The sequence below is a fragment of the Chlorocebus sabaeus genome, chromosome 13, assembly GCF_047675955.1.
Source record: "Chlorocebus sabaeus isolate Y175 chromosome 13, mChlSab1.0.hap1, whole genome shotgun sequence".
NCBI lineage: Eukaryota > Metazoa > Chordata > Mammalia > Primates > Cercopithecidae > Chlorocebus > Chlorocebus sabaeus.
The window spans coordinates 13,464,682-13,485,156 of NC_132916.1; the positions used below are offsets into that span (position 1 = coordinate 13,464,682).

General features: G+C 42.4%; 1 protein-coding gene across 9 annotated transcripts in view; it reads right to left on the reverse strand.

The window, feature by feature from the left end:
• Positions 1-1,918: 1,918 nt before the first annotated feature.
• The window catches only part of ARID1B (AT-rich interaction domain 1B), a 440,449-nt gene continuing 421,892 nt past the window's right edge, over positions 1,919-20,475 (reverse strand). For all 9 annotated transcript variants that reach the window (XM_073022312.1, XM_073022309.1, XM_073022306.1 and 6 more), the window contains 5 exons: positions 14,828-14,978; positions 12,240-12,336; positions 9,678-10,461; positions 7,191-7,321; positions 1,919-5,024 (listed from right to left, as the gene is read on the reverse strand). In XM_073022312.1, the coding sequence (XP_072878413.1) occupies positions 3,300-5,024; positions 7,191-7,321; positions 9,678-10,461; positions 12,240-12,336; positions 14,828-14,978 (2,888 nt within the window). In that variant the 3' untranslated portion in view covers positions 1,919-3,299. The remainder of the gene's footprint in view (positions 5,025-7,190; positions 7,322-9,677; positions 10,462-12,239; positions 12,337-14,827; positions 14,979-20,475) is intronic.

The window sequence follows — 20,475 nt, forward strand, 5'->3', positions numbered from 1 at the left end:
CTGTCCATTTGTGGCTCGTTTATAATACTTCCTTTGCTTCCTCAAAGGTGAACAGACACGGGAACAGGTACATGTGGTTTGATAGGAAATGAAAAATTTCCAACAGTTTTAAATGGATGGACTTCAGGGCAAAGGCTGGCTTCTTTTGATAAAGGAGGTAGTTAATAGCTTACATTGTATAAGACTGCCCATATGCCCTTTAAAAAACCATTCTTCATTATAAACTCTGAAAAAACAGCTTAACTAGTCTTTGAACAGGCCACCTTCATCAGTAAAACATGCTTCTATATCATTCTCATCCTCAAACAAAACACTGTGAATAGCTATTGCCGAGCAGACGCCACCCAGTATCTCTTATGTGACATTAAAAAAATCCACTCAAATACCAACAGATTCCACTTTATAGCACCATTCCAAAATACTAAACTTTCTTTGCACCTTTATTTTTTTATCTTTTTTTTTTTTTTTTTTTTTTTTTTTTTTGGTACACATTTAAAGTCTGGGCATCCTGTAAATTTCTGAAAAGCCTCATAGTAAAAAAAAACGACTAATTTTTAGGACAAAGCAATAACTCAGTTTATAGGCAAGATGATCTCAAGCAGGCTGGAAATTCTTCATGGGCTTCTGTAAATCTTGATTCAGGGGTGAGAATATGGAAAGGAGGCTAAAGTCTTCCTGGATTAGTCTAGAGACTATGTTGCACATCAGGATAGAAAAACTTGTTGCGTATCGGTTACAATGCAAACCATAACAACAGTCTTTTGTTAATTATTTTACTCTTTTGATTGACAAAGGAATTGGGATACTGGATATGTTCAGAGTTTGTATACACCTTTTATTTGTACTCTGTAAGAGAGAAGTTAGAATAATATTGAATTCCCTCTTACAAATCTCCATATTTGAAGCTCGGAGCACTAAAATCTGTTCTTAGCAAGCAGATGTATTTAAAGTAGAATTATAAATGGGTCTTTAATTCAACATATATATGGTTGCATTGTTATGTAAGGAGACTGTTTGACTCAGTAATGTGGGAGTTGACAGAAGAGAGACTGCTTGCAGAAAAGATGAGTTTTTTCCTCGTGACACTGGAGAGTCACGTCTCACAATGACTGTAACTGCATGTTCCTGTCTAACTCTTCCATCTATTACTGTGAGTAATGTGAACGGACACAATGTATGCGAGGGGCTGGGTATTCTGAGTATACTGTGATTGGAAGAGGGATGAGAAGAGGTAGAGGTCCACTAACAGCATAATTATGCAGCAGTTTCAAAGAAATTGATTATTACACAGTAACAGTCAATGACCCAGGAAGAGAAAGTTTAAATTAGAAGTGACTAGTATTAAAAAGCTACTGTGCACCAGGTAGGAAGGAATATGAGAACCATAATATGCCCTGAAATAGAAATAATCACTTTGCACTATGTACACCACATACAATATAACAGATTCTTTTTTAACATTGCACAGTATAAATATTATACACGGTGGAGTAAACTAAATGTAAAATAACTTTGAGGCACACAGAAGAAACAAGGAATAGACTGAACTTTGATTAAACTAAGATGGAGTTAGTAAAAGGCAGAATGTTAACATTTTCAGGCCAGTTAAGCTTCTGAGATCTCACCTCAAGTGGGTCGGCAGCCACCTCCCGTAAATACTGGAAATGATCATACCTCAATGTCGTTAGACTAAGTTAATTGCTTCAAAGAAAGACTAATTAGCTAAGTAATTTGAGAAAATCAAACTGTTGCTCCCCACTCTAAAGTAGGTAACCCCTAAAGGTCTCTTCCAAATGTAGGGTTTTATAATGTGAATACACTGCTGCATTCCCCTATTTCTTGTAAATAACTTGATTACTAGGAAACCACTTTAAGGAAACTAGAACAGTATTCAAGAACACCCATCACAGTGCTTAACAAGATTTAATGTACATTTATTCTTAACATGTGGAACATATAAAGATTTTATACTGAATAAATGATATTCATTAAGCCAGAGGAAAAGGAGGAATTTACATCAAGTTTTTTTCTTTTTTTTTTTTTAAACTACATTATCTTGAAATACAAATGTGGATTCTCATCACTGAAAAATCTTTGAAGTTGTGTTTCTTCCTTTTAGTTGTATTTTTTTCATTTTCTCTTTTTTGTCTGTACTGGTAACCATTTTCTAAATCAATCCATATACAACCATTTCCACACCTTGATTCATGAAGCAGTGATCAGTTGCTCTCCTGAAATCGAGCATGACTTTATACATACAGAAACTTGTACATTACCCTCTTTTTTTTTGTTTTTTTTTTTGTTTTTGTTTTTGTTTTTTGTATTTTTTCTTTCTTTTTTTGGAGATATGGCCCTAATGAAAAAATATATAAAATAAAAATAAAAAATTATTTAAATCTACCATCACTTCGTAGTTACCACATCATGAAAAAGAAACTAAAACTTTGTACTAAAAAAAAAAAAAAAAAAAAAAAGAAAAGAAAAAAATGAGGGTATGTTTAATGTACAACTTCTATATACATCACAGCCCATAGGCAGTAAAAAAAATATTTAAAAAATGATTAAAGGAATTGTGAAGAACTGTCATGTGGAAGGTCAAACGCCGACAGCAGGCATGACGGGAGTGGTGAGGAGCAGTTTCCGGATCGTTGTCAGGTATGTATTTTCAATCTTAAAAAACATTGTTTTTGCTCCCAGCCTAGTGGAACCATTTTCCTGTGAAGAAACCAGTATCATTTCATAGTTTTGACTACTGACTGACATACCTCCTTGAGCCCCTATACCTGTATCTGTAGAAATTTCTATTGCACAGAACTTTGGGTGATGGGATGCAGTTTTTTTTTCATTCTCTGAGGAGTAAAACGCATAGGAAATGGATAATTTTTCACCTTTTTGACTCAGTGTGGTGAAATTTTCGCATCTTAGCATCTTTTGCCACAACTTTTTTCTTTAAAGTCAATTTGCTTCCCCCAAAAATGCAATACAACATGGAAAAGAACATTAAAAAGATCTGTGAAAAACCAAAAGTGACCTTTGAATGCACTAGACAGCAACTTTGGTTAAAAAAAAAAAAGAAAAAAAAAAACCCCAAAGGATGTACTTATACACACAGACAGCAAATATTAATTTCGTAACTGTTCAAATTAATTATTTAATTCCCAATTGGTAAATAGTGAACGGGGCAGAGGAGCAAAGATTTTCTTTTCCTTCTTCCTACGCTGGATAAACAAGAACAGAAAACAGCCAGTTATATGTGACCCTCTAATCTTCACTCACACATGCTTGCCTTCTCACTTATGTCATAACTGCCCAATCTGAAACAGTACATCACAGATGACAGATGCAACCAGAGAGTTCAGGACAGCTGATATCGAGATATCCAGCAACCGGCCCTCGTGCAAAAGGAATTCCGAGCGGTTTTCGTCCACTCTGGCCATGGCTAGCAAAGCCTTGGCCGCCCTGCACATCATGTCCACGCTAGGTGGTTCCAGGGGCGGGGGCTGCATGTGCATGAGGTTGTGCTGGCTCTGCTGGTACTGGGCCATCGTGACCCCATCCTCTAGGAAGCTTATCAAGTTTCCAATGCTTCCTTTCTGCACAGCTATGGCCCTTGCTGCTAGCGCGTCCCCTTGGGCAAGGTTCGATAAAAGCGCCATGGACATTTCTCGACAGACTGGGTTTTTGCGATCCCCAACGTACCTAACTAATGTAGCATAGAATTTCTCCTGACGACTAAATGGAGGAGTGGCCAAGATCAGGTCCACATTATTGTCCTGGATACTGAGTTTACAGAGGGTCTCCAGCACAAGTCTCTGAGGCGACAGGACCGAGTTGGGTCCCACAGTTGGAAAGGGATCTTGTGCCTCTGCAGACGGGCACACCATCCAGTGCAGCAAGCCATCCAAAATTGGCAAGCAGATGCTTTCCGTGTAAGCAGACAAGTCTAGCTGCCCGGAAATGTTGGCCAACGTGACCAACGTGTTATCCCTCAAGACCTCGAGGCAGTCCCACCACCACTCATCTTTGCTGCAGGCCACCCCCTTGTCCTCATCCTCCTCTTTCTCGTAGGTCTGTGGTGCTCGCTTTCTCTCTGGATGCTCGTGGTGAAGAAGAATCAGCTTCCCCAGGATCAGCACCAAGCCTGGATGTTTGGACATTTCGGCATCATTGCCAGGCACGAACGACAAGCTACGGACAATATTGGACACACAGATGCATCGCTTAGCCAGGGAGTCCTGCCAGTGCGCAATGGTGCACAGAGGAGTCTCGTCTCGGCTCCTGGGCTCGTCCTCCAGCAGCTTGATGTTCCGGTGACTTTTGGCTTGCTGGATACCAAAGGGAAACTTACTGCTTTCCGTCTGGGGCCCAGGGTTTGCGTCTTCGGGCAGTGCCCCTGGCCGAGCAGAGAGGACGTCATCGATGGTTGCTATGATGCTTTTCTCTTGCTGCTCTTCAGAGTCTCCTTTGCCTTCTTGCTCTTTCTTTCTACCTGCGGAGCTTAAGGGGGGAGGTGGGCGCCTGCGAGGAGGAATTTCCATCTTGCTCTCAAAGTGAGTCTGAATGTGCTCGGTGGTGTCGCCCCCGCCGAGCTGCCAGTGCAGAAGGCCACTATTGAACTCCTGCACACGCCCCAACTTGTCAGATCGGTCAACAACAAACAGGTTGTTCTTTTTGACTATCTTTATTGGCAGCTTGTCGAACTTACTGGCTTGCTTGGGCTTCTCCTTTGGGTCTGCAGCGGCATCCGGGGCAGTCAGAGCGATGCTGCTCTTTTCATCGCTTTCTGTCTTCTCGCTGTCTTCCTCCTCGTCCTCCTCGTCTTCCTCGTCGTCATCGATACATTCAGCATCTTCCTCCTCTTTCCCAGAATCGTCCGCCAAGGACTGGCTGTCGTCCTTCCTTGCTGCGTGGTGATCAAGTGCTTTTTGGCTGGGGTCTCCCACTTCATATTCCATAAGAATTCCAAAAATGTCAATCAGGCATTTTCTAAAGTACTCGACTAAAAGTTCCAGAAATCCAGACAACTGGAGAGGAGGAGGAGGAGAAGAAAGAAAGAACAGGTACAATGTCATGACATCAGATATGATCGAGGAGGGTAAAGATCCTGAGACCCGTCAATACCTTTCCATAATTGTCACACGTTTGTCTTCCTTTTTGGCTGGACCATGAAAGATAAACTACCTTTCAGGTACAGCGATTTCCTGAATTTCACAGTATCAACTACACCGACATTTAGCATGTTTCTTATTTGCTGCTTCCTTGCTTAGACTATCTACACAAAAACTTACTTTTTATTCTCATATTTCTAATATTAGCACTGAGGGAGTGCCTTGCTGTTCTTTACCTTTCTGTTCCTGATTTAGAGACAATGTGCTCATTATTAGAAGAGTTAGAACACAGATTTTATAGACTCTTTTGCCCAAAGTGACTCTGTTCTCTTCTATTATTTATCTGAGACTTGCTTGCTGGGATTTTTATGGTTGTTTTTCTTAGGATTTTATGGTTATTTTTGTCTCAGGTACCATAGGTTACCCTAATTTATGTTCTCTATATATCTTTTGGAGGAGGTAATTTCAGCAATGTGGTAGCTCATGAACACTGAAAATTAAAAACAAATCAATTTAGCCTCTGATAAATAAATTAGAATGTTTCATAAAATGCAATTTTACATTTCAGTTATTTATGACTCTAGCTGAAAGACAAAAAAAACTATGAGAGAACCACTGACTACGAGAACAAGTTCGGTTTCCTTTAAGCAAATGTTTATATCAAGAAAAAACCAATACACTTCATGATTAGCAACCGCCCTCTCTCCCAACACCCCCACCACGTTTAGGAACTCTAAAGAGTAAGTAACAAAAAGGATTCTTTCCCGGTAGATGTTCTGGAAATCAGCTATACCTTCATATCCTACTGTCAGTGTCTTGAAAGTAGAGTTGGAAACATTTTTAAGAAGTCAGGGGAAGCCCCCAGCACCAACTAGAAAGAATTGCTTTTAACGTGCTGAAGGCACAATGTTCCAAGGGCATTTTCCCTTTTTTTCCCAGGGAAGAAGGGAAAGTTAATAAAGCAATTCTGGTTATGAAAATATGTGATCAACAACAGTTCACCTAACGTAAGGATGAAAGCGCGTTTTACTCTAGCAAATGCAGTATACAGTTTTTAAATACTTAGTTTCTGTTAACACAGAACTCGTACAATGTTTATGACCTTATTAATAAACTTTCTAGCAATTGAAAAATTGCCTTTCTAGGCTGATAATGAGGGCTTAAATGAGAGAAGAAAGAAGTAGAAGATTCTGGCCTTATTTCCATAGAAGCAAGGAAATTAAGTGCTTTAGTTTTTGCACTGAAAGTAGAGAGTTGTTTGTATACTGTAGGGAAAATGACCTTTTTCCATTTTTTATTTCTAAATATTTCTTTAAAAGTCTATAGTCCAGTGGACTCTTGGGCATTTCTCCCAACCTTCAGTGCTCCTCTCTTCTAGCTATTATGCTAGAAGCTACCTGAAGCCTAACTCCGAACAAAGGAGGGGTTTAAGCTCATTAATAGTAATAGGCTTTTACATGACTGCTTCAAAATAACCTGGACAGAGGCAGAAATGGGAGAGCACAGACTAAGAAATAAGTTTAGCCATGAGTTCATAACTATTTTAGCTGACTGAGAGGTACATGGGGGTTCATTAAACTGTTCTCTCTCCTTCTATATATATTTATACATTCTATAAATGTATAGAATATAAAATTTCTAATCTTGAATATCTTTTTAATGAAAAGAAAGATGTCAAGTCCTCCTGGAAAGTAGGGTAATGTCCCACTGCAACCAATTGTGTTTCCAATGCTGACGCGTCACAGCTTAATGTGACATTTTGATGACTTCCCATTGGCCTGCTAATATTCATTCTAAACAATTTAATGTTACTACCGTCATCTATCCCATATACACATACACACAGTCACTGTTCTCTTGTAAGAAACAGAGGTGTGTGTGGTGTGTACACACACTAAAGACTACAATGAATATCATCCCAGCTGACTCTACATTGATTAAGGCTGGCTGATAACAACTGCAGTGATTAACAGTGTTGGACGCCTAGTGCTAATCAATTTAGGCATTAGTTCAAGCACAAGTGTGCACGGCCTGATGCTCTCCTATCCTAATTTGGTTGTTAGTTGGACTATGCTGGCTTACCTGGGAGAGATTGAAAGTAGCAACAGTGCTGTCATCATACAGAAGAATATTAATAGTGTCCAGAGCCCACGTACTTTCAGCCAAAAGACCTGATTTAAGGGACATCATCACACGCCACGCCTCTGGAGTAACTGAAGATGGGAAAGAACAAGGGTATCATGAATGTTGACTCTATGCATAAAAGAACAAAAGTTAACAAAAGAATAAGAAAAAATAAGTGGAGTGTTAAGTTAAATATTGACTTTAAACAAATGCTCTCAAGGACAGTTAAGCGTGATCATTTCAGATTTTAAATGGAGGCCATAAGCTGTAGTGAGAAACTTTCGTGGTTTAAGGTCTTCTCGCTCTGTTGGTCACGTAGGAGCCGAAAGTGCTTCTAGAGGTGGAGTGGCTGAGCACAGATGGTCCTTTCTCATGGCCGGGTTATTTCTTTCTGCCACCCTACAGAGTCTGCAATGTGGTATCAGAGCTTTTAATAAATGAGTCAAACCCAAAAGTGGTACTTGTCTTCTTTTGCCTTTGCCACTCGCAAGTGTCTCGAGGTGGCGTCCTGGAAGGCCGCCAAGTATGCAGAACATGGAAGCAAAATTTAACTCCAAAACAGCCTCCTCAGACACACGGCCTTGGCTTCTCAGGCTGCTTTCCTCCAGTCCCATGCTCCTGCCTCGGAACGTGCTGTGACAAATATCAGCACTTTGACGGCTCAGATTTCTCAGGAGTGTGGTCGGAGCCAAAGAATGGGAAGTGATTTGTTGTTTTCCCTATTCCTGCTACTGAAGAAAAGAAAATGATCAGGTAGAAAGTTTGTAAGATTTGCCATAAGATGGGGTTGTGCGAACAGACTCAACAGGCATCGGAATTTCCCAGGAGTTGTGGCAGCAGTGCAGGGCACCAGCCCGAGAGGGCAGAGACCCAGCTCGGCCAGACCTGTGGAGCCGTCCGGAGGCTGGGGGCATTCTCCAGGTGCCAGGAATCATCGGACATGCAGGAGGACACTGTGGCTCTTCCGCTTGTATTTTAATTGCATCTGCTTTAAAATTTTCTAAGACAGCTACATATTATTTTTACAATAAAAAAATGAAAATTACTTTAAAAAATAAAAATATAAATTTCCCTAGGTTGAAGACAAATGCTATATAACCTGCACTGGGAGATTTTTTAAAAATTTAGATATATTTATTTAAACACACACACACACATACATAAACACACAATGTATATGTGTGTATACATATATTTCTATATATAAAATGGTGCTCAGTATCTATGTCTCCTTCTCTCCCTCTGCAACCCCATATATATATACACACACACACACACATATATAGATACAGATACACATTATATATAAAGGGATAGATATATGTACATATAAAGGGATATATATATAAAGGAATATATGTATATGTGTGTGTGTGTGTGTATACAGTGGCACAATCACTGCTCACCAAAGCCTTGATCTCCTGGGCTCAAGTGATCCTCCAGCCTCTGCCCCTTGAATAGCCGGGACTACAGAAATGGATCCCACTTTTGGCTAATTTTTTTCTTTTTAATAGAGACAAGGTTTTACTAGGTTGCCCAAGGGTGGTCTCGAATTTCTGAGCTCAAGTGATTCTCCTGCCCTGGTCTCTCAATCTACATCTCCTTAATGTCCAGTGACTGACCTCTTTCAAATTATTAATGTCTTTAATTTTCTAATCACTGCAAAAGATTTTAAGTCAATTTGTTCTTGAGTTTTTTTGAGTAATTTTTCCCAATATAACTCAGACCTATTATCTTTCTTCCTGTGTTAAAAGTACTTCAAAAATAGTGCAGAAACCCTGTGTGTACTCCTAGATAGTCCAGACCTCTGATTAGTATTCAGAACATCCCACAGAGGATAAACAAGCAACATCAGCATTCAATTGACATGGTTCTTGCCTCAAGTCTACCAGTGCGTTGGATGATATCAGTTCTATGTATCACAGCATAGCATGTTCTATATGTCATACCATCTATCAATCTACATATTACAGGCAGGCTTTAACTTTTTCCCATGGAAATTCACTGTATGTTGTCACTAAATTACAGAGTGGCTTGCCTTCAGATTTTCTCAGGTCACCTTTAGCATTTCATTAGCCTCACGGAGAAGTCTGTTATCATGTATTGTAGTGATTAAGTGGCTTGGTTAAGTTCAAATCTTTAAGCCCAAAATATAGTATATAATCACTGAGGATTCCCTGATCTCTTACTTGAAGCTCTGATCTTGAACACAAATAACACTCACGTGTAAAACTACCATTTTATTTCAAAAATCTTTTCTGGCACTATTTCTTAATTCAGATTAGCAGCCTCCAACTATTACTCCTATATAAAAATGCATCTTGATAATTTCTAGTCATAATTTTTTCATCCCTTTAAGATGAACAGGAACAGTATCTATACTAAAATTAAAATTCTACACTGCAACTGGAATTCATTTCGGAATGAAAGCTTCGGAATTCTTACCGATATCTTTGGAGGTAATCTTTCGCCTTTGTTTCAAGACTGGTTGTGATGCTTCCACTGAGCCAGGAGGAAAGGTGATCTCCCTTCTGATTGGGGGTGGTTGGGGTGGTGGCCCGGTGACCTGGGATGCGGGGACCGTGGGCATGACCTTCTGCATCTTCATAGAGGGCAGAAAGGGAGACTTGCTTGGAGACATGCGGTTCTCCAGGGAGCGCTGGAAGGATGCTGGGCTGGGCGCCCTGGAGATGTGATTTGGCAGTGACGGTGGCGTCTGGTAGGACGGCTGTGGCGGGCGCGTGATGGGCTGCATGGAGGCTGAGGACGACATATAAGGCTGACGCTGGCTGACGTGAGAAGGCCACTGGCTCTCATGATTTATCCTCTGATCGGGTACCATCATATCGTCCGTGCGGTTCATGCCTGGGTAAGGGGGCGCCTGTGCAGGGCCGCCAGGGCCCTGCCTGTTCTGGTAGGGATAAGGCATATCATTGCGTGCTGCCCACATATTCTGCTGAGGGCCCTCGCTGGAGGACGACTGCAGCGGGCCGCCCATCATCTGAGGCGGGATTCCGTGCGTCTGGATCTGCCCCGGGCCCTGCATCCTCTCCCTGCTGTAGGGATACGGGTACTGGCCCTGGATGGGCCTGCGGTCCGGGCCCGAGTAGGAGCCTCCGTACTGATTGTACATCTCCTGCTGCTGGCTGCTGTACTGCATGTTGTACATGTCGCCCTCGTGGCGCTTGGCTGGGGGCCCGTACATGCCGTCCATATGGCGTTTGTAATTCTGGAATTTGCAGAAAGACAAATCATCCCGATGTGCTCTTACAGGTATAATCACACACTGAAATTAGGCAAAATCGTTATTACCTGCTAGAATGTTCATTTTACAATGAATATGGGAAGCTCCTATAACAACTGAGACCAATCTATGTTCAATATTTCAGTATTATATACACCAAGTCACACACTCAGGAGAGGGCATCCAAAATTTGTTTTCACATGTTTGAAACTTTCTGTGGGGGAGAAAAAAAAGCCTCCTCTCCTTAAGCTGTGCCACCGGGACAGCCAGCGTTGAACTCCCACACAGGCAGCTGGCGCCTGGGCTGGGAGCTGCACTAGGACCACAGCAGGAGGCAGAAGGACCCTCTCACAGAGAGCCAGCATCTAGGGGCTGGCCTGAAAGGGTCTCGGGGTAAAAGGGTTTCTTGGGCCTCATTTTATGGAAAAGCCTCCAAACAGGACTCGGCTCTCCAGACTGGTCACCCGGCATCCATCCCACAGCTCCTGCCCTGACTTCTGGCCTGGCCAGGTGCGGCTCCCCCAAAGCCCCACTGGTCACAGCACTGAGGACAGGGCTGGCACCACACCTGCTACTAAGCTTGCTTCCCGGGATGCTCCAGGACCAGTGCAGTGGGTAGGTGGGACTCTGATGGGAGGCAGTGAGATGCTGATGTTTTTCACTTTACTTGAAAACTGTTTAAGATCAGTTGGTTTAAAAATGCAATTCACTGGCCAGGCGCAGTGACTCATGCCTGTAATCCCAGCACTTTGGGAAGCCAAGGCAGGAGGATCACCTGAGGTCAGGGGTTCGAGACCAGCTTGGCCAACATGGTAAAACCCTGTCTCTACTAAAAATACAAAAATTAGCCAGGCATGGTGGTGGGCGCCTGTAGTCCCAGCTGCTTGGGAGGCGGAGGCATGAGAATCGCTTGAGCCCAGGAGGCAGAGGTTGCAGAGAGCCAAGATTGCCCCAGAGTGAGACTCCATCTCAAAAAAAAAAAAAAAAAAAGGCAATTCACTGTGCCTATATGCACCAGCAAAATTAAATAACTGAAAAATAATATACATATTATTATATATAATTATTTATTATAATTATATAACATATACATAGTTTTCAAAATTTTTATTTTTTGCAAGAGGTCTCAGATCTGAAAAGTTGTTTAAAGATAGCAAAGTCCTGTATGTCTAGAAAGCCACACCATGAAGGGCAGTTCTCTGCAACAGCACTGGTCACTGTAAGGGGGAGATCTTGCATAACTTAGCATCTCTGAGCTGCGATGGTCACCTGTGAAGCAGCAAATACCTGTCCCACTTATTCAAAATAAGTATCATTAGCATCTTATCTCATTTTTTAAAAAGCCGATTCACTTTCACTATTAGCATATAGTATTTGAAGTTGCTTTTCTACACATTCTCCTTAAAGCACTGACGAATTTCTGTTCTAAAATGGCTTCTGATACAATAGTATGCACAATAGATACATGTTTAAAATATACTCACTCTAGCTCGGGCTTGTTATTATTTACAAGGACGAATACACTCAACTTCTTGTTACAGGTTATATTTGTTTCAGGAAACCATGTATCAAGAGTTATTTTTAATGTGCTGACTTCAACGTCCCAGGAGTGCTTTCTAGCATTAACTATATCCTGACTGCTCAACAAACACTAATCATTTTTGTGAGACATCTGAAAATCTTCAGAAGTAAGACAAGTTTGAGTTTTAGCCTCCAGGAGAGAACCAGAAAACACAGCACCCCACGCCCACTCGCCAACTCACCGGCTGCTGTGGGTACAGGCCGGGCTGGTGCCCTCCATACGGCGGCTGTCCCGAGGGAGGGCCTTGGCCTGGATACTGCTGCCCATAAGGTTCATGCCTGGAACGAGGCATTCAAAGAAAACTTAACTGAGAAAAAGCTTCAGGCAAACAGAGAAATAAACAATCCATTTCTGGAACCCTGACTCCCCCAAGCAGCTCTGTGTGGCTTTCCCCGCACACCCCTCCGACAAAGGCCCTCTGAGAGGCAGCTGCACGCCAACTGTTAGCACCAGGGATGGGAACACCCATTTTGGGAATGGTGCCAAACTCCTAGTTCAGGCTGTTGGCTAATAGGTGTCAGAGGAATACCGGTTGAGCAGGCAGGCACCCTGTAAGCACTTGTCAGAGCCTCTGGCCTCTGCCTGGGAGGCCGCAGCCCCGCCTCTCCACTGACGTGTACCTTAGGAAGTGTCGTACAATGCTGTGATGTGAAGCATTAATGGAAGCAAGAAACGACGAGAAGAACTGAAGACTCAAAGGCAATGTTCCTAGAAGTACTGGAACATCAAAATGTTTGTACTTTGCACATTCTCATTATGAATGGAAAATGTTTAATTCTTAAAAGCTGTACTTCAAATTTAATTCCAATGTTAGCTAACCATTGTATAAATACAAGTTCTCAGAATTTCACAGTCCTATGCCCTAAAAGGCTACAGAAAAGAATGACAGGGATGATTTGAACGTACACCTATTACATCTTAAAATGGAAATGAATAATACATTCATTTTTCAACTACTAGTATATTAAGAAATTATAAATATCATTAAAAATAGCATGTTTTAAAAGGCAATAGATTTGGAACTTTGAAAAATACATTGGTTTAAGTTAATATACTAAATCTTGTAAGAAAGGGAACAATGGACTGAACATATTCCTAAGCTGATCAAGGAATGAGAATAATAAAAACAAATAAAAGAATTTTTAGATTATCACATGTGAAACAGACATGGGAACTTTTGATAACTACTTTGATATCTAAGAAGGAAGCTCAGAGATCGGAAGAAAGAAATGTATTTGACATGGGTAAAATTTAAGTTGTATAACAAGCAACATTTTTCAGAAGAGAAAACTTAACAACGAGGTAAACCCCTCTTTAATGCGGTAGAGCCAAGATAATTGTTCTTCTTCTGATCTTGCCAGCTACCCCCTCAAAAAACATCTGTAGCTTTTCCTGGACCCTCAAAAACAAAACAAACCTAACTGAAATCCTTGATTCAGCACACTAAACATTACCTTATAGTTAACTGATTAACGAATGTATCACAAGTAAATATTGGCCACATTATGGCCAGGTTAAGAATCAGAAGAGTCATTTCCTAGGTCCCTAGGAGAAAGCACCGTGTCTTCTTAAATAGAGGATGGACGCCCAAGAACAAGGCTCACAGACAGTACCACAAAGAAACCTCATTTGGTACAGCCGTGATTTTTCAACCTTTTTCTCCTCTGTATTACACTGAGGACGCTTTCCCACCGATCGACCCGTCCCTGTGACCCCAACATGTGGCCTGATGAAACCTGAGCGGCTCTGGCCCAGCCAGTCCCCAGCAGAACAGCACATGCAGCTTCCGAAGGCAGCGATCCCAAAGCCAGCTCCACCCTGTGGCACACCACTGTGGCTCCGGGGAGGGAAAAGCCCTTCTATTAGGAATCTTTCTTTTTTTCTTTAAAACTCTGAAATATTACATGAAAACCTTGCTTATAATCATGTCTCTTATGAGGAGTTAGAGAACATACCAACGAGGGGAAGCGGTTTCTGTGACAATGAGTATTGAAGTCAGGGCCCAGGCAAGGGACTTTCTCCACAAAAAGAAGCCTGCCCTATGCCATCATCTTAGGAAGCAGTTTTCAGATTACCTTTCAGAGCCATTTCAATCACTTTTCCTCCTAATTGCCAATCAATCTGAATCACCAGTCCTGCAGCTGAACTTGCCATTTTAACTTGCAATTTTCACTTGCCATTTTAAGTCATTTCAAGATTAAGAGAGGCTGCAGTGAGGCCTGTGCTGTGGGTTTTCTAGAAATGTTGATTAAGGAGCAAAGTATTGTCCCTCTGTTTAAAATAGTCACAGGGAAAAAGCACTGCCCAGAAGACCTTTCCAGAATGCTGAAAGCCCAGTGTGGCTACCACTGCATAGGCCTTTCCCCCAGACAGAAAGAAGGGAGGGAGGGGAGCTGGTGCTCTGGAGGCCCAGGCATCCAGGAGCTCCAGGTGAGCCACATCTGGAGTGTGCAGCTGGCAGTCCGTCAGAAGGAAGTGGGGTGCTGGCGCTGGGTGCCAGCCTGACTTGTGGTGGCCCTGGCTCTTGACTTGAGGAAGAAGACACCTACCGAGGTCAAGGTCCTTCTCCCTGGTCCTGAATAGCCATCAACTGAGGGCAGTCACCCGCCACTCACCTGGTGACCAGCAGCCATTGCCTCTTTACTTTCACAGGAAAGGGGACACTGTATATTGTCATCAGTGGCTCAGCTGCCAGGGCTCAGAAATGTGTGTGTGAGGAAAGCACAGTTTCTAGTAAATCATCTTATCGCCATCTTAAAAAATACTCACCTTCGGTCGTAACTGGCTCCGTAGGGAAACTGCTGGCGCTGCCCCATGCCCAGGTTGGACATTGCTCCGGAGGGACTTTGGCTGTACATGTCCTGCATGCTGCTGTTGGGCATCTGTCCTTGCGTCATAAAGGGCTCGCTGCTTCCAGGCACTGCAATAGTTTAAATAAAATGCATATATTTAGGCATTTCTGAAAGTCAAAGGCCCATCCATCCCTTCTAGTAATCTCTATTGTCTTTGTACTTTTTCTTTTTTTTGCGATGGAGTCTCACTCTGTCGCCCAGGCTAAGTGCAGTGGTGTGATCTTGGCTCACTGCCACCTCTGCTTCCTGGGTTCAGGTGATTCTCCTGCCTCAGCCTCCCGAGAAGCTGAGATGACAGGCACCCACCATCGTACCTGGCTAATTTTTGTATTTTTAGTAGAGAGGGGGTTTCACCATGTAGGTCAGGCTGGTCTTGAACTCCTGACCTCAGGTGATCCATCCACCTCAGCCTCTCAAAGTGCTGGGATTATAGGCGTGAGCCACTGCACCTGGCCTGTACTTTTTTTTAATGTGGCAGACCATAATACTATTGAAAGAGCCTAAGGTGTGGAGCCAAGATGTGCTCTGTGGGGGCAGAAATCTAAGACGGCCTCAAAGATCCAGCCCCCTCTGCCCGGTGGGCACCTTCCATGAGCCCCTCCCCTCCTGTTCAGTGTGGGTAGGACCTGTGAATACCATGGTATCACTCCCATGATTCCGTTATGTTACATTGCAAAAGGGGCCTAACAGATGTGATTATAGTTACTAATCAGCTGATTGCCAGTTAACCAGAAGGGAGACTGTCCAGGTAGCCCTTTAACTTTGGATCTAGAGCTTAGAGAGGAAGCAAGTCAGAGATATTTTCCTGTTGGCCTTGAAGAAGCAACTGACATGCTGTGGATGGGGGATCACGTGTTAGGAAAGGTGGGCAGAGGATAGTCAACAAGAAAACGGGACTGTAGCCTCACAACCACAAGGAACTGAATTCTGTCAATAACTTAAATAAACTCGGAAGAGGACCCTGAGCCGTCAAGGAGCTCACAGTCCTGGCAGACACCTTGATTTCAGCCTGTGGGACCCTGAGCAGAGGCCCAGTCACACTGCGCCAGATTCCTGACCCACAGACACTGTAGGATCATACATTTATGTTGTTTTCAGCTGCTAAGTTTGTGGTAACTCGTTATATAACAACATAGAAAACGAACACAGGCCCAGATCCATTCCTTACTTGGGTAAGTTACCTCTGAGTTTAATTTCATTTCTTTTTAACATTTTTATTATGTTTTTTAGAGACAGGGTCTTGCTCCATCACCTAGTGGTAAGAGGTGCAATGGTGCAGCTGCAGTGGTGAAATCGTAGCTTACTGTAGCCTCGAACTCCTGGGCTCAAGCGATCTGCCTGCCTCAGCCTCCTGAGGTGCTGGAATTACAGGCATGAGTCATCACCTGGCCCCTATTTTCTTGTCTATAAAATGAGGCCAGTAATATTATCCCATGAAATGGTTGTAAGGAGGACATAAAATATGTATACAAAGTTAGTTCCCTTCTCCCATAAGAAAAAAAGTGAAAACCTTAACATTCAGCCACTGATTCACTCCAAAATAAGGATTAAAAAAATTATTAGGGAGTTAAGAATAGCTCAAGATGAGATGAAATACAACTATTTCTAACACAGGATGGAGTGCCAATTAGGTAGTATATGCAAATCAGCATCAGCTCAGAGCCTGAAGGAAACTGGGTTCAGTCCAGAAACTAGCCTGATGGCAAATTAAACATTTTAATATAAATGTTCATCACTATACAGTATTGCTACCTTTCTCCATCCTATGATTATGTGAAGCAAAAGCTGGCTAAGATTTTGTGAGAGGATACATTTTGTTAGGCTGGTAGAGAGGGACCAATGCCAGCATCAAGTATTTTCCCTTGCAATGTGCTTTCACCTATTTTATCTATTTGATCTCACATCAACCTGTGGTAGAACCAGTTTTGAAGTTACTTTCTATTTTGTAGATGTGAAAACAGAGATAGACAGAAATCACGTGGCATAATTAAATAGCTTTTCTCTAATACACAAGGAAATTTAAAAGCAACACCAAATTAAAAATGGGCAAACACATAAATGAACATTCACAAAAGAAAAATAAATGGTCAATCAACATATGAAAAGATGTGTGAGTTCACTAATAATGGAATGAATCCCAGGTAAACAGTAACGAGGCTTTCTCCCTTCCATCTGATTGGCCAATGTGAAAATGATGGACAATGATCATTCTTAGTAAGGGGGTGAGAACCCACACACCCTCACATGCTCTTGTTGAGAACATTAAACTGGTATAAAGTTTGCAAATACCTGCTTTACCTGCTATGGGAGGCTCTGCTTTGGCAACCCCTAAAGAAGCACATCTCCCAGCATTCGCAGCCTGGGAAACTCCTCCAATGATGCCTTTGGGCTTGGTCATGTGATTAGCATTGCCTAAGAGGGCTGCAGCAAGTGAGATGCAAGCAAAAGTTTTTAAGTGCTTGCTCCCAGGACCTGTCCTCTTGGAATGCTCCCTCTTGAAATCCATCTCATGTTATGGGCACCTAAGAAACTACATGGAAGGGCCCCATGGAGGAGGCTGCAGCCAACAGTTCCAGCTGAGTTCCCAGTAGAGCCTGGGGATGACGTCAGCCACTTGAGACACATCAGAGCCCAGCAGAGCTCTCAGCCTGGTTCCCAGATGATGGTGGCTACCTCCATGTGCTAGCTGACAACATGACACACAGAGCGAAGAACTACCCAGTCTACCACAGAACTGAGAGATATAATTAAGTGTTACAGTTTTTAAAGTCACTAAGATTTGGGGGTAGTTTGTTACACTGTAAAAGCTCAGATATTCAGTAAAAAAAGTTAATATCCTTTGATTCAACAGTTCTACTTCTAGGAATCTACTTTGCAGAAACATTCTTACAAATGTGAAAAAACTGTACTTCAATAATCACTGCTTCATTGTTTATAATAGCAAAAGATTATGGAACAACTCACCCATTACTAGAGCATTAGGGTGGATCTATTCAATTAAAACAAGTAGAGCTATGTGTACAGATATTAATAGACATTTGATATATACTATTCTGTCAAACATATAAAATGATGTTCATTTATATGTAATCCATCAATTCTTCAATCAGTGAAGTAAGGAAAGTAAGAAGGCAGGGAAGGCAGGTCCGTGAACAGGCAGGGCCAGGCCCCTCAGGGCTACTGAGGGCTAATATTAGATCAGACTCTTTGACCATGCTACCATACTACAGGTTAACAGCAACAGCAGCAGCAACAGAGACAAAGAGTATGTTTTCCACTGAAGTTAGTCATTAAATAGAAAATCATAGCACCATTAAGTTTACTGACAGAGTAAGGCAAACTGAAGAATGGAAAACTATACAGAACAGGAGTAAGACTCTTAGAAAATCTGTTTCCCGTGGATTTTCTGCTTATCTGCTTTTATTTGGTACTGAATACACCAGTACCATAAGGCAGCAAGTGAACTGAAATATACTAGAGATTGTACTTGCCACTGGGGATCATTTACATGGTTGATGAAAACATCACAGACAGTCACCAAAGTAGGATGGCTGAACCTTATGATGGCGTGAAAGCGACAGGCATTCAGTATGCTCCTCAATTTAAGATGGGGTTATGTCTGCATCAAGTCATTGTAAATAAAAAATATTGTAAGTGAAAGTGTGTTTTCAGCTTGCCAATATTTTCAATTTAGGATGGGTTTCTTCTGATGTAACCCTACTGTAAGGTGAGAAGTATCCGTATATATCTACCTAGGGCCTAGCAAGGTGATCCCAGAATCATTCTACCCCAACACACTTTATTTTTATAACAAGAAAACTTCTAGGCATAAGGACACAAGGGAAATACATCTACAGTTGTCTAATGTGGTGTATCGGTGGGATGTGGGAATGGTTTGTAAAACATTTTGAGGCCAAATTCCAAATACTACTAATTATTTTTTTCCATGTTGTCATATTTTCAGAGTCTAAAGCCACCAAAAGCACTAACGAAATGTTCTGTGTAGCATCTCATACCACTAAGAAAAATAGCTCCCCCAACATTCACATAGCTTTTGAAATTCTAAGCTTCTGGATTTACTGCATATTGTGCAAAATGCTCACTTGGAATCAGCAGCCCTGAAACTTCTGAAAGAAAAACAATCATAGATGATCTTGCTTTATGAGTGTTATCTGACATATTATACACAAAATACTATGAATTTCATTTATAAATGGTATATGCCCTATATTCAAATTTTAAAGATTTTCCATTGTTCTTTTTCATTGGTCTATAATACACATGAAAACCAAGGCTTTGTACTTTATGCTTCTCTCCATTCAGACAATATTATCAAGAAATTAATGTACCCCAACATCTAAGCACAACACAGGTACTATTATTTAAGGGATTCCAGAGTAAGTACTTCCATAAAAATATTATTCACTATTTCTTCTGTATGTTTTTTTCCAATACTATTCATATCATTCTTCAATTTCACAGGCCTTGAATGCATTTGGAAGAATGCCCAAGAGCGAAATATCAAGTCTGCACTTGTGGCTTGTAGACCATGGGCAGAACTGAAGGGCAGTGACTCAGACAGTCGCAGCCGCAGTGCTGCTTCAACCTTGGGAGTCGGCGGGCATCAAGGGAAGGGCCAGCCTGGTGTCTCCTGATGGCAGTCACAAGCTCCTGCACTCTCTCCCAAGGATCTCATCCATCCCATCACTGCAGATGCCATTTCTACATTTACTACTCCAAGATCATACCGACTCCAACATCTGCTCAGCTCCAGCCACACATTCCATGCCTTACCACAGGGACACACCCCAGACGGTCTCCAGGTTCCCCTCTCTAGCCCAGTCCTTTCCCAATCCTCCGCACCGCAGGGAATGACGTCTTCACCTGCTCAGTTGTGGTTAGCTTCTCCCTCAGGGCCTGCATTCACTCCGCGAGCACCTCGGATGTACACTCTGCCGGCGGGTTCCCTCTGCGCTGCTGGGGTCCAGCTCCAGTTGGCCAGCTCCCCTTAGACTCTCAGTGATCTCCCCAAAGCTACTCTTACCTCTTTCCAGTGCATTCTCCAGAGACGGCCAGTTATTTACTTATTTACGTATTTATTACAAAAAACCCTACTCACATCACTTCCCTGCATAACATCCTTCACCTTGGTGAAAAATCCAGATTCATCAATACGCCGAAAGGCTCTGGCCCTGCTGGCCTCAGTGACCTCAGCCTGTCCCCGGGCCCATGCTCACTGTGCTCTGGATCCCCACCACCTGCTCATACACCAAGCTCATTCCTGCCACCCCCCCAACGACAGGTTCTCAGGGCCCCTCCCTCCTGACCACCCAGTCTAAACCGTTCTCCCTCTCTCCCACCACGCCACCCAATGCCACTGCTATCTGTATTCTTTCTTCCTTTCACTCTCCTGTCTTCCACCAACCACAATCTTTAACTGCCTATTTGTACTTAGTTTTTGCTTCCTCCCAGGAATTAAGAAGGCAGGGAGTCTGTGATTCCCTGAAGGTGGGCAGCGACTCTGATTTACCAATCCATGAGCTAGCGCCCAGCACAGACTAGCAC